Raw genomic sequence first — 13,838 nt, 5'->3', positions numbered from 1 at the left:
CAGCTGCTCAGTGCCGCTGTGAGCTCTGGTTACTGGAGGACCAGAAGTCTCAAAGAGGATTCTGGCTCCCAATCCCTCAACTTGCTGTTCCCGCCTTGCAGTGGGATCCCCGCGGCTGCTGCAGGAACCTGAGATCCTGTCTGGGCCTCAGAACCTGACGCTCACAGTGCAACAAATGGAAGTGCTGGAGTGCATCGCCACCGGACGCCCGCAGCCATCTGTCTCCTGGAGCCATTTGGGTGTGCACCACCCGCCAGCGTCCCGGCCCCCCGGCCCTTGCCTCTTCCCAGCCCTGACCCGTCACCTCCCTGCAGACGGCTCCATCGGCATGGAGGGCTTCCAGGTCCTGGGCACCAGGAACCTCATGATCTCTGACATGTCGGTCCAGCACTCGGGCGTCTACGTTTGAGCTGCCAACCGGCTAGGCACGCGTGTCCGGCGCACAGCGCAGGGCGTGCTGCTCGTGCAGGGTGAGCCCCAGGGGCTGGGGCAGGGTAGGGTTCTTGGGCACCCCATCTCCCCTGTAGAAACCTGGATGGAGAGAGGGCAGGGGCAGGAGCAGACAGGAGGTGCCAATGGTGCCTTCCACCCGCTGTTGGCTGCCCAGCCCCCCCCCCCCCCGAGTTTGTCCAGTGGCCACAGTTCGTGTCCATGACCCCTGGCGGCAGCACCGTCTCCACCTGTGCAGCCCAGGGAGTCCCTGAGCCCCATCTGGTGTGGCTGAAGAATGGGAAGGTGCTGAGTCCAGGGGATGACATTCGGCTGCCCCCACAACAACAGGTACCTGAGGGACGCGTTCCCCAGCTCCCCGGCCCACAAATCCACCCACCTATAAAAACACTCTCCACCTGTACTGACCAGCCCCCACGCCCCCTGCGAGCACCCCACTCACAGCAGCCCTCTGCCCTGCCTGCTCCTCTCTAGGTTATGCTCACACCCGGGGGTGTGTCCCGTCCCAGGGCAGGTCTGTGGGTCTCTGAGATAGGCAGGGGCCTGCAGCAGGGCAGGGGGCTTGGCAGGAAGGAGCCCCCAGCAGCTGTGTCTTTCCCTAGCACACTGATGCTGGCAGGGGTCTCTGTCGAGGATGAGGCCATCTACCAATGCGTGGCAGAGAACAGCGCGGGCTCCAAACAGGCCAGCACCCGCCTGGCTGTGACAGGGGACGCAGAGCCACCCCCTGCCTCCAGGGGCCTGCAGGCAGTAGGTCTTTCCACTTCTGCCATTTGAGTGTCCTGGGAACCACGCCCCTCCAACAGGGACATCATTGGCTACGTGCGTGAGAGGTAGGTGTGGTGGGGTGGACAGGCATCCCTGGCTCCAGCCCCCTTCTGCTCCTGCCTGGCCAGGGGGAGCTTCCTCTCACTCTCCATGGCCCCAGGCCAGACTGGACTCTTGCTGGGCTTCTGGGTATGTGGTCCTCTGGTGCCCCTTTATGCTCCTCAGCCCCTTTCTCACCCTCGGCCTTTCCCATCCCAGCTCCAACTTCTGCAGCCCCTTCCTTGCTTCCTTGGAGGCCTGGCTGGACCAGCCCGGTTCCAGGAAGTTATGTGAGGGTGGGGTGTTCGAGGAGAGGGAGAGGGAGGCTGAGTCGCCGAGCTGCTCTGTTCCTCAGTGCCAGCCAGCCTAGAGCTCCAGGAGGCTGTGGGCAAAGGCACCTTTGGGCATGTCTTCTCTAGCCTGAAGCCTGCCACAGCCTCCTCCATCCACATGTGCACCCACTCAGCAGAGGGTGCCAGCCAGGACTCTGCCTCCATCCATGCCTCCACGATGGGTGGCAATGAGTGCCCACCTCCCCAGCCCTAGAGCCCCGGGCCTCAGGCAGGGCAGGGGCTGCCGACCAGCTCATCCCATTTCCTCTGCAGCGCCTACTGCCCTGGGCTTCTCCACCAAAGTGCTTAATGCTGCCTCCGTGCAGGCCTCCTGGAAGCTGCCACCCCAGCTGGGTCCATCCAGGATTTCAAACTCTTCCACTGCAAGCTGCCAGCTACCCATTTTGAGAGGCCCCTGCTCCTGGCTAACAGTGTCAGCTCTTTCCTCTACACAGATCTGGATGAGGCCCTGGACCTTTTTGTGTTATCCTTGGGGCCCCCATCTCAGTGTGGTCTTGCCCTGGGCACTGAGCTTCCTGGCCCACAAAGGCCTGTTCCCTTCACAATCTCCTCCACACAGAGCCAGCTGCCCTCTATGAGATCAAGCTCCAGGCATTTAATGGCCACGGGGATGGTAACAGCAGTGCCCACGTCGTCTCTTTGTGTGATGTGCCGCTGGCCACCCCTGGTGAGTGGGGTCAGGGCAGGCCCCTCCCACAGGACCCATGGCTGTCAGTCTTCAGGGAGGTGGGGGTTGCACCTTGTCCCCATCCCGGTCCTCTGACAGAGGGCACTGTGTCCACAGAGTGCAAGGTTGGGTGCTCTTGCAGCCAGGATGCGAGCAGTTCATTGCCTGGGGCTGTGGTGGGCATCCACGTGCGCCTGGCTGCCCTCATCATTTGCCTCCTGTGCCACCTCCTGGGCTGGAGACATAGGTAAGGGCCTGGCGGGCTAATGTGGAAAAATAGGAAGATAGTCTGCATTCCTGTGGCACAGGACCAAAGAGCAGGAAAGAGCCCTTGCCCATTACTAATCTGTTTTACAAATGAAGAGACTGAGGCAGAGAGGGAGCGCCAGTTCTCAGCTGCGCAGCACCAGGAGTGGGAGACGGCGTTATGGGCGGCATGAAGGGCAGAGAGCACTGGGGCTCCCGCGGCAGAGGACAGGTGGAGGAAGTGGGCCAGAGGCAGACTGAGCCTTCTGCGCCCAAGGAAGAGGCCCACCTCTACCCTGGGGGAGTGGGGCAAGGATGAAGGGAGGGGAGCCCAGAGAGCGCTGGGCAGTGCCTCACACTGCCTCGGACAGAGCTGGGTACCTTCGAGGACAGGCTGAGTGGAGGGAAACGAGGGGAGATTGAACTCAGCACCCAGGTGAGGGATTCAAGTGAGGGGAGTGGGTGGTGTGCTCGGGGTCCTGCTGCCAAGGCCTGATCACCTCCTGCTCCCTTAGGTGACCATGGAGCAGCCGCCCTAGCCTAGAGCCCTCCAGGCTGGCTCCCTCCCGGACCCCACGAACTCTGGCCCCACCAAAGGATCTACCTCACCCATCACTGTCGCCCTGGAGTCAGGAAAGAAACAAAGGTCCCTCAGCCCCTCTCGGGGAGAGGCAAGTCTGACCGCAGGGAGACAGAAGAGGGTGAGGATTCTCCGCTCCTCCCTCCTCAAGAATGGGGGAGTCTCTGTCTTCCCCAGCATATCAGATATCCTCAAACTAAACCAAGCTTGGCTGGGAGTTAGCCTCAACCTTGTTACTCTAGCCTTATAGCCCATTCAATATATTCTTTTGACCCAAATATGAACCTACCCAAAGATATATAGCTTTAAGGGTGCCCCCCAAAGGGAAGGGGCAAGGCAGGGCTCTCACCATCTCCAGCTCCACCAGGATCCCTAGTCTGAGAGCTCAGTTGGTCTCCTCACGCCCAAGCTGAGGCCTGGCCAAAGCACAGGCACCGGGCATTCCCTGTGGTCTGCATGAGGAAATGGGTGTAGAGTTCCTTTCCCCTGGTCCCAACACCGTGAGTCCTGCCATCGGAGCTCACACGGGCTGCTTCTCTGGGCAACCAAATACCCATCTCCCCTCTCCAGATCCAAAGCACTGGCCTCTTCTCAGGGGCCATCCCTCCCCATTTGAGTTTTATTTTTGAAGATGGTATTAGTCTAAGCTGGGGTTTGGTGGCCTTGAAGCCCCTGTAGAATGGACACAGAGGCTGTGGAGCACCCTAGCCATCTAGGCCTTCAATTCTAGGTGCCCAAAGATTGCCTCCTTCCCACTCCCACCCTCTGCCAGCCTATGGCAGCCAATGCCCACATCCCTCCTCATCCAGCCCTACTACACCCTAAAGCCAAAGCCCCAACGCTCCCTCAATCAGTGTCTCCCTCCAGGGCTGTCCAGTATTGTGCCAGAAAGGGCGGAGGGCCCTGGAGGAAGGAAAACCCAGGGCTTAGGGGACCCCAAACACTGTCTCGTCTTTGCTCCTATAGAGTGAGGTTAGTAGCAATGACAAGACCCCAGCAAGGCTGGACCCTGCCTCTCCACCCCTGCCTCCTTCTGCGTAGGGGTAGAAGCATCTTTAACTAGGAAATGGGGCAGGGGACCAATGGGTTAAGAATAGCCCCGAACTTCAAGTCCTTGAGGGAATGACATCCTCTTCTCTGGGAGAGTCTGGTCTCAGTGCTTTGTTGGAAATAAAAAACCAAAAGGAAAACAATGTATTAGGAGCTGGTTAATATTCTGGGTTAAAAGGAAAACTTGGGAGAGTGAGGTGTTGAGGCGGTGAGAGCACATCCGGTCTTCCCGGGGATGCTGCATTCAGGTAAGGAACCATATCTGCAATTGTTTTGCTAAGAAAAGATCGCTGTGAGCTGTTGTAAGGTTCCCACCTGGAGAAAGTAACATGTTATAAAGGTCTTGGTTCCTGGAGACCACAGCAACGTGATGGGCAAGGCCAACGATAGATGGAGACTCCACCTTCTTCCTGACACCTTCAGGTCATTAAATAGTGTCAGCAGCTTCCAGAACACTGGGTCCACCTGAAGGTGAGGGGAACAGTGAGACAGAATACAGGTAAGGGCTTTAAGTAATCATGACAACTGAAGAAAAGGGTACAAGCCAAAGGTGCCCCACGACCGATGGGAGTACAAGCCATAGCTCATCTCCAATTACCCCTAAAATTGCCCCACCAAATTGCCACTCCAACCCCCACCAGGACTAAAGGCACAAGCCACAGGAAAGTTTAGAAACCATTCCTTTCTTTATTAAACATAGCTTGCAAGTGATAAATATTACAAAGTTTTTTTTCTTTTAATCCTTTCTCCAAAAATTAGCTTATTTGAATCTGTCACTGCTGAAATGCTCAACAGCATCTGAAACAGATGGGAGTGTATTTGCCTTTTTGAAAACCAGTTTCTATTGGTCTTAGTTTTTTCATTTTAATTCCCAAACACAATGCAGAAAATTAGAATGAGTTAAAAAAAAAAAAAGGAAACTTAAAAGAGAGTTGTGCAAAAGGGTCTTGTTCCCCTCCCACCCACCCCATTTAGAGGCCATTCCCCATCCCAACTCCCTGCTCCCCACCCCCCACCCCCAATCTCTCCTTCCACCCTCACCAGGGCTTCACCCATCATCCGGCATCCTCTCCAGGCTTTACCAGCCAAGAACCTAGAGTGTGGGGTGCTCAACCCAGGCTGTGGGGAAATTGGGCCCTGAAGAAGACAGTGTGAGACATCTACCTTTAGGGGGTTCAGATGAGATCTGAGGGAAGGAGATAAGATGTGGACTATGTCTGAGATCTCCTATTTTGTCTCCAAGAAGATGGGGGAAGTTCCACATCCTAGAGCTCACAAAGGGACCTCAGATGACTAGAGGCATGAGGGGGAAGAAGTCACAGGTCTAACTGATGTCCTAGATACCACTCTACTGCCTTTCCAAACCAAAAGTAACAGCAGAGGCCAGGCAGCTCTCCAAGGGCATTGTCACACACATAACCACTTCGTTTTTACCTGGTTTTTCAGCCCAACACTTACCTTCCTTACCTTGTCAAGTTCTGTTTTGTAGGTGAGGAAGGAAGCATAGAATTTTAAACTTGGTGGCCAGATGAATCTCCCTTGTTACTTCACAAGAAAACAGACCCAGAAAATTAACTCTGCCAAAGGTCACATGCAAATTAGGGGGAAAGCATGGACTAGACCCCAGGTCTGGGAACTGTGCCACCATGCCACCCCCTCGCCTCAGCCTGGACTAGGATCCCTAGCTTTCACAGTAGCCTAGCCTCATTCCAATTTACAAAGCCTAAACTGTGTGCAGATGAAGGTGGCTCTCCCCAGGTGAGATTTTTTTTAGAGTGAGTTGTTAAAATCCTTTCTATCATCCCCTGGCAATCCACCCTCAAGGCCCATGAAACTAGGTTTTTTTGGGGGGTATGGGGTGGGGGAAATCCCTTGCATAAGAAAGCTTGACACTGGATTTTGTTATATAGGTATATTGTATATATGCTGATGCAATCAGAGGAAGAAAACAGTGCAAATACAATTACAATTCATAATAATACTTGGTTTCAATGCCCCCGGGAACTGCCCCAGTCCTCGGCTACCTCCCAACCCCCAGCACTTCCCCACAGTATCAACCTAATGCTGGGGGGTAGGGAGGGTGGGCAGATTAGGGTAGGGAGTGGGCTCTGCCAAGGCAGTGCTGGTGACCCGGAGGGACTACTCCAGGGTGGGGAGGCAAGGCACAAATTAGGGGTGGGTGGTGGGGGAGGTGGCATCTCTAAGGAGGGATGGGGTTGGAGCAGCTGCCAGTCTCAGTGTGCTGGGCCCGGCCCACTCCCCTCCCCACCCTCCACAGCCCTGCCTCCCTGCCCCCTCCCCTTCCCCAGAAACCCTTTTGCACGGATCATACACAAACGGGCACATTACAAAATGACATAACACAGTTTCACAATATCCATGGCTAGAGCTTTTTTTTTCTTTTTCATTTTTTTTTCTACACAATGTACAATTCCTTTTAAATGGATCAAGAAATAGCTTATATACACGAATGAGTCCTTGTTATAACATCTCGGCAGCAAATATCATAAGCTAATGAAGGTCTTGTTGGAGGGGAAGGGAGCCTAGGACTGGGGCAGGGGGTGGAGTGTGGGGAGAAGGGTATACCTTCTGGCAGAGTGGGGAGAAAGGGCATGGTTGGGGAAAAGGAACAAAAGTAAAATACCAAGAAGCATCTTTTACAAAGCAGTTCTAGAGCTAAGTCCTTTTAAGGGGAAGGAAAGGTAACCAAAGCAGGAAAACATTTATCTCTGTGTCTTAAAAAAAATTGTCTACCATACATACATCCAAAAATGTGGAAAAATACTTATTCCAGGGATGGAGGAAGTCCAGATGCTGTGGTCAAGTGACAGAAAAGAAAAAAAAAAAAAAAGACAAATAAGGACCTCAGTCCCTCAGCTTTACCCAAGCCTTGCTGCTCACCCACCCATTTCAAGCTTCCAGGAAGTAAGTCACTGTCCATCAGCTACTACTTTTAGAGCCTCTGGGGACGGAGGGAGGAAGCCAAGCAGAACTAGTGGGATCCTCACTCTAGTATTATTACCCTGAGCGTCAGAGTTCCAGGGGTAGAGGGCGACTCTGAACAGAGCATGAGGCTTAGTGTCTACAGGGCCCAAGGCCTGGGGATGGACAACAACAGACTTGGAGGGACACAAGGCAATCAGTGATGAAAAAACGGAGAAATGAGGAAGACGAAAGGATGAGGAAGAGGGAAGAAAAGGCGGAGGTGGGAGGCTAATACTTTACCATGATTAGAGAAACCTCACCCCCATCACTAATCTCTGGAAAGGATATGAAAATGGAGGGGAGAGAGGGTAAGAAATCAAGCCTCAGTGATTGAGAAAAGGGTCGTGGAGGATACTAGTCAACAAGCAGCCTCTGTAACTGACCCTGAGGGGCAAGAACAGGGACGACGCACCCCTCCCCCATCACTTCAGCACCTTGGCAGGCACTCGACGGGACCACGGGCTTTCCTTCCCCATTGCCCCTGTCTCACATCTTACTTCCGAACTCCATTCTAAGGTGGCCTGGCTCCCAGGGAAGGGACTCAGCTCAGGGCAGGGACAGCCCCCAGCCAGACGGTATTGCACATTCTCTGTTCCTTACTTTTAATCTCAACTGACAAACTTGGGCACCTCGTACCTCTGAGCACCTCTGAGCTGCGGGAAGGGAGACGTAACAGAAATGGCACTTCATCATGGGGGGAGCGGGGGAGAGGCTAGACAGACATGCCACAAGGCAAGATGACTTATAGGGAAAATACTAAAAAAAAAAAAAAAAAAGCTTCCAATTTTGTGGAAGAGAGAAAGCAAACCAAACAATTTATCCAGTGCTTTCAAAGCACAGAGGGCAAAGAAAAGATGTAAGAATATATCTTTATATATATATATATATATAATTTTAAAATAATCCCAGACCCAGTTCCATTAACCCCCCTCCCTCTCCCACTCTTACAGTGAGGGGTACATTCCCCAGAAAAATACTTGAAACGACCCCATCACTACCTGTTTCTAGCATCTAACTTCCAGATCATTTCACCACTGGAGGAGCCCAGATACAGGCTGCATCTCTGCTCCTTTATTAAGTGCTCAATGATTTTGGGGGGAGGGAGTAAAGAAAAAAAGCCAGGAAGGCCCGTAGGGCCAATATAATCACCCACATTGGCTCTGGGATATGGGGCAGAGTTGGGGAAACAGCCCGATTCCAGCTCATTCGCCCACCCCATCCACAAACTCTGAGGAAGATGTGCAGTTTGTGTGTGTTAATTTTAAAAGTGCCTTCTTACTTTAAAATTTTAAAAAATAAAACTGGAGGAACTTCCCCAGGTGGCTTTCAAGGGTAAAAGGTTAAACTCCTCTTACACCCCTCTGCTGAGAACCCCTTCCTCACACTCTGGCAGCTTCTAGAGCTGCAGAGGCAGGTGGGTGTATACTATGAGGAGAACAGAAACCTCTACCTTCAAGGAGCTTCCTTTACCTTAAAAGCAGCCTGGTCCTCTCCCTTCCCCCATGTTGTAGGCAAACGGGATGCTAATCTCGCCAGTCCCCAGAACAGCAACATTGCACAATTTAATTCATTCTCTACATTAGTAGAGCTTAAGAAAAAAATAAAACAAAAAAGTAAAATTAATAGAATATTTGGGGACAAAACACAGCCACTTTTATAGCACAGGTCCAAAGTTGGTTTTGCCACCAGTCATTTGGCTTTGAGCAGCTGGTTCTGGAGTCAGTGCAGCAGGGTTGGGGCAGGACTCCAGCCTCATCACCTCCCTGCTGGCACTCAGGGTGAAGGGAGAGACGAATGTGAGAGTCAGTCTCAACTGTAGGGAAAGAGCCCTTCTTCCTTCAAGACCATTTCCTCCTTTGACATTTCACTCACGCATGCCCATCCCAACTTCTGGGCCACCCAGCAAACTCAGGCTGGGAACAGCCATTTCCTGTGTTACAGATGGGGCTGTGGTTCCTGGGGGCAGATCAGGAGTTAAAAAAAAAAAAAAGAGGTGGGGGCAGGGGGGGATTTTACAAAGCAAATAAGATGACACAATAATTTTGGGCTAGTTGGCCTGGAATAGACTTCCATGTCTCCACTGGGGTCAGAAAATAAGACCAATCTTATTTCCCTAGCAACCAGAAGGCCTGGACCTGGTCTCAGTCCTCCTTGGCTCAACATTATGCTCCTCATCATGCCCCCTTCTCCCCTTCTCTATGGGTCAATTCCAGGGTGGTTAAGTTTTAAAGCTTCCCTCCAGGCTCCTTTCCCTCATTCTTAGAGCCCAATTTCAATACCGAACACTGCCTCCCAAACTGTGCAGCCCAGAGACACCCACAGCTGTGTGCTACTCCTTGCTCGATGCCACCACCTCCCCCCACATCTGGGTTAAGTGCATTAAAAACTTCTGCCCCTAACGCTCCCAGTCCTGTCCTACTTAGCAGTTGGGGACCCTACTGCAATGCTCCTATCATTTAACTGAATGTCATTTGTGTTTACAAAAAAAAAAAGACAAAAGAAAAGCAAAAAAGAAAAATATTGGGGGATAATAAAAAGGCTTAACCGTCCACTGAACAAAGGGAGGACACACATCATTAAAATGATAATAATAATTATAGCATAAAAACAAACTTTAGAAACACATGTCAGAGGGCTTAGATTTCTCCCCAGGACCTCATTCTGACCTCTATCAGAAGCGAAGATTCACCTCACTGTTAAAGGAAAACGAGAGAAGACAGAGCAGCAGAAGAGATCGCAGCAGTGTGAAATAAAGGGGAGGTGGCGGGGCAGGGCATGTGTTTTCCTGGTGATTTCTGTTTTTTGTCTTCTGTTCTCTGTTTTATTTTCCGTGTATGGTAGGCACCAGTACAGGCACTGCATGCGACGGAAGTGGGGGCACTGGGAGAGGAGGGGGTAAAGGATAAGGTTGGGTCAGTAGAAGTGGGACAGGCGTTATTTCTGTCCACTGATGGACTGCGATATAGACCGGGGAGGAATCATGTCTAAAAGGTATTCCCGCTGTCGGTCTGCCAGACTGGGGGCTTTGTGTCCTCCGATGCCAGTGTTCAAGTATGCAATGTTGACACCTAGACCCAGGAGACAAAAGTGAGGAAAGATATTAAAAGGAGTGAATGATACCTTCTTCTGCAATACCCTGGGGCTACAGAGCTGGAGATGAGAGGAGACATTAGAAGCTGCCCCCACATTTCTAGACTCAGTTAAGCTTTATTTCAATAGCAACTACCCTTTGTTCCCAAGCTTAAGGGAAAGAGGTCCCTCTGAAACTTCAGTCCTATCAAGAATAATGAACATGGTCTTGACAGTATATGTAAGTGAGAGAAAACAGTGGTGAGAGGAAAATAATAAAGATACAGTAATGAAATCATTGAATCTGCTTTAGTTTCAGGGCGACTGACTGTGGAAAAACATCTCCGGATTATTCAAACAGGGTTAGGACAGTGACTCTGCTGTTCTGGCCAAAAGAGGTCAATAACCACATGCCTACCAAAGGCACATCAAACATTACATTTATGATAGCAGGGACTGTGTCATTTTCACCACCAAAAAAATCCTAGGGCACTGTGCCTGGCATGTATTACAAATTTAACAAACATTTCAAGTAACAAAACAGTGAAGGGAGCAGAACCTAAGAAAGAGCAGGAAACAAGAGAAGAAACAACTCACCTAAAGGGGCTGCTAAAGAACTGTGTACTACTAGTTGATCCATGAAAAAGGTTTTCAGATCAACCCTTCTTACCTGGCATGCCAAGGAGGCCACCTGGCACAGACAGCTGGGGTGCCTGCGCAAAGTTGGAAAGCATGGAACGGGCAGATGTGGGTATGCCCCGCTGGAGGCTGCTCTGTGGCTGTGGAGCCTGCAACAATGAGGAGACAGCTGACCACAATTCTGCCTCGATGGAAAGTTTAAAGGGGAGATAAGGATATGGGAGTACAGAAGAGAAATCAAGGTGTGCTAAGCGGCTGACAGGTCCTCAAGAGAAATCCTCACCTGCCGAAGGGTATGATGTCTCATTATGGTCTCTTGTTTGCCGACACTGGACACAGCTGGAGCCGTAGTTGGGGAGAGGGCTGCCTGCTGCTGTAATCGCTGTTCAATTTCCTGTTGGGAGTCATCAGGTCAAGTTGGGCAGGACAGCGCCCAATTCCCTAACCAGAAAACCTAGAGGCCTTCTTATCTCTAATGTTGCCAACTAGTTGGAGGGATATGGAAAAGGCAGAAGAGTCTGGTGGGGTAGGTGCAGTGAGATCTCTGGGTACAAGCAGCCAACATGCTTCACTGATTAAGGGATCCCTCTCACAAGGAAAGCTGGCTCTCAGAAGTTGGCAGGAGAGATCTGGGTGGTGGTGATGAGCTGACTGATCTAATTAAGGCTCAAAAATTACTGAGGTTTTATTTTTGGCTCCTGTCTACACATTTTCCAGAAGGTCCATGATGCTACCCAAAGGGCTCTGATGGGTGGTGGAGTGCAAAATGGGATAAAGGAAAAGGACCTGAGCTTCCTACACAGCTTCTCTTCTCCAAGATATTCTCTTTCTAATAATATTATATAGTTGTTCACACACTCTATCACCACTAATCTTCACTGAGCTACTTTATAACTTACTCTTTGTGTTTTCTTTGTCAAATGTAGACTGCAGAAAATTATTTCTCTCGAAGAGATTAATATAAATTCCTCCCACCAAAATCTATTTGTTTGAGGAGGAAATAAAATCAAGAATAGAAGGATTTCTTTGGTGCTATTAGGGAAAGCCAAGAGTCTCAAGCCTTCTGTTCCTTTCCCTTAACCTCAGCCATTATATGTCACTATACTCTTACCCAATCAGAAATAATCAGACAGGAATGGGAAACACAGAAAGGTTAGGAGGATAAAAAGGGAACCCAGGCCTGCACATTCTAGGAACCTAGATCCAGAAACCTAGATCACCAGGACTATGGGACCATATAGACAACTCCCCTAAACTAGAAGGAACTGCCTTTTGGGAAAACCCAACCTGGGCAGGCAGTTAGTGAGCAATCAGAATTCTTACCTGTTCCTGCTGTAGGGCTTTAACAAAAGCATTCTTCAGCCGGTTGGTGTGTTCAGCTTTTAGAGCCTTCTTCTGGTTGGAGGTCATACATTGCTCACATAGAATCTTACCATTCTTCTCTTGTTTCCAGTGAGGGGTGAAATCTGTGCGGCACTGGGCACAAACAAAGGGTTCAACCCGCAGAAGTGAGGCACAGCTTTTGCCTAGACGCCAACAAAAAGAACGATCAGTGGTTTCACATTTCCTCCCTATCTTTTCTATCTCCCTTTATCAAGTAAAGCCTTTTTCAGGGGTTTATTCTGTTGAATTAAGAAAAAAGACTCTACAAAAAGGATACAATTTATAACATACTACTGTTTCATTTGATTGTAACATCACTTAGGGAATTAAGATAGTACCATCCCCATTTACAAATGAAGGAACTACATCTAAGAAACACAGCTAAATGACAAAGCTATGACAAGAAACCAAGTTTTCTGATTCCCTATTATATATTACAGTGAGAAGAAAATGTGTCACTTCAGAATCACAGGACTCCACCTAGTCAAGCCAATACTTTTGCTCTCTTTACCTCAAGTCAACACAGCATCTCTTTACCTCAGACTGCACTTATCCTTGTCATCTACACTTACTATTTTTGGTTATCAGTGTCTGACCTTTTCATTTTGTGATCTATTTACAGTCAGTACTGAGCCCTTGAGGCAATTCTCCTCTACCTTCAAGTGTTCCCCTAAGTCCATATGTTCGGAAATTCAGGCTTAATAACTTCTGTTATTACACACTGTACAGTGTTAAAACATTATAGTCTGGATTAGTGTTGGTTTACAGCCTTTATGTGGTATAGTTACCTATATCAGAATGTCTATTTTCCTAACTATAAGTACTCCTATGGCAGGGAATGAATACAATAATGCAGGACAATGCCCCATAAACATTGACATTAAAAATAGGTCTAAAATAAACTAAATAAATAATTAAGTGTTCAAGGCATCAAATTATGATGTATCATGCTAGGCACCATTTCAAAGAACTGAATATACTGTGAGAAGTATGTTTAATACATGAAATGCACAATACAAATATTAAACCTAAAATATAAAGACACACAAAAAGCTTTCCTGAAGTTGCTCCCAAACAGCCTCTGAGTAAGAGATGGGAGGCAGTTCAGCAACAGCAAAGAAATATTTAATATTACACAGCAGCCTGTGATACTTGGTCATGTCAGTCATACCTGGTGATTTTTGCTTAGATAAAAAACTGAGGAGAAGAAACAGCCTTACCCTGGCTATCGATGACACTCTGCACGACTTCTTCCAAGCCTACCATATAGATGAACTCGCTATTGGCTGCACTAGGCAGAAAGTGAAGCAAGGGAGCAGGAGGTTTAGGGGGTGGAATCTCCAGCAGTGTCTTTTCCAGCTGTTTGCGAAGAGCCAACTTGGCTGCAGCCTGTGAATTGGCAGCTTCGGTCATGGCGCTGGGACTAGGAAGTGGTGAGGACACTCTGTTCACAGTGCCTGGCTGGATGTGGGAAGCAAGGTTCATATAGATGGCAGAGGATGTCGTGCGCTGACAGGGGACAGAAGAACTTGATTGCTGAAATAGATTCAGTATAGGGGTCAGTGATGGTATATGAGAGAAAGGACCAATTTTTCCTTTCATGGCAGAG

General features: G+C 49.8%; 2 protein-coding genes and 1 long non-coding RNA gene across 4 annotated transcripts in view; 1 reads left to right on the top strand and 2 right to left on the bottom strand.

The window, feature by feature from the left end:
* Window positions 1-13,838, bottom strand: part of DENND4B (DENN domain containing 4B) — a 135,580-nt gene that overhangs the window by 12,610 nt on the left and 109,132 nt on the right. The window lies entirely within an intron of this gene.
* LOC130681691 (uncharacterized) lies at window positions 1,019-5,103 on the top strand. The gene is made up of 4 exons (XR_008994939.1): window positions 1,019-1,283; window positions 2,170-2,277; window positions 2,395-2,524; window positions 3,039-5,103. It is a non-coding gene; the product is annotated as an uncharacterized LOC130681691 (long non-coding RNA).
* Window positions 6,051-13,838, bottom strand: part of GATAD2B (GATA zinc finger domain containing 2B) — a 98,410-nt gene continuing 90,622 nt past the window's right edge. For both annotated transcript variants that reach the window (XM_036922238.2, XM_036922239.2), the window contains exons 7-11: window positions 13,450-13,765; window positions 12,170-12,372; window positions 11,130-11,240; window positions 10,878-10,995; window positions 6,051-10,206 (exon numbers count right to left, since the gene is read on the bottom strand). In XM_036922238.2, coding sequence (XP_036778133.2) covers window positions 10,073-10,206; window positions 10,878-10,995; window positions 11,130-11,240; window positions 12,170-12,372; window positions 13,450-13,765 — 882 coding nt within the window. In that variant the 3' untranslated portion in view covers window positions 6,051-10,072. The remainder of the gene's footprint in view (window positions 10,207-10,877; window positions 10,996-11,129; window positions 11,241-12,169; window positions 12,373-13,449; window positions 13,766-13,838) is intronic.

The sequence above is a fragment of the Manis pentadactyla genome, chromosome 19, assembly GCF_030020395.1.
Source record: "Manis pentadactyla isolate mManPen7 chromosome 19, mManPen7.hap1, whole genome shotgun sequence".
In the NCBI taxonomy this organism is placed as follows: Eukaryota; Metazoa; Chordata; class Mammalia; order Pholidota; family Manidae; genus Manis; species Manis pentadactyla.
The sequence above is the reverse complement of the archived record's forward strand: the minus strand, read 5'-3'. Positions and strand labels throughout refer to the sequence as shown.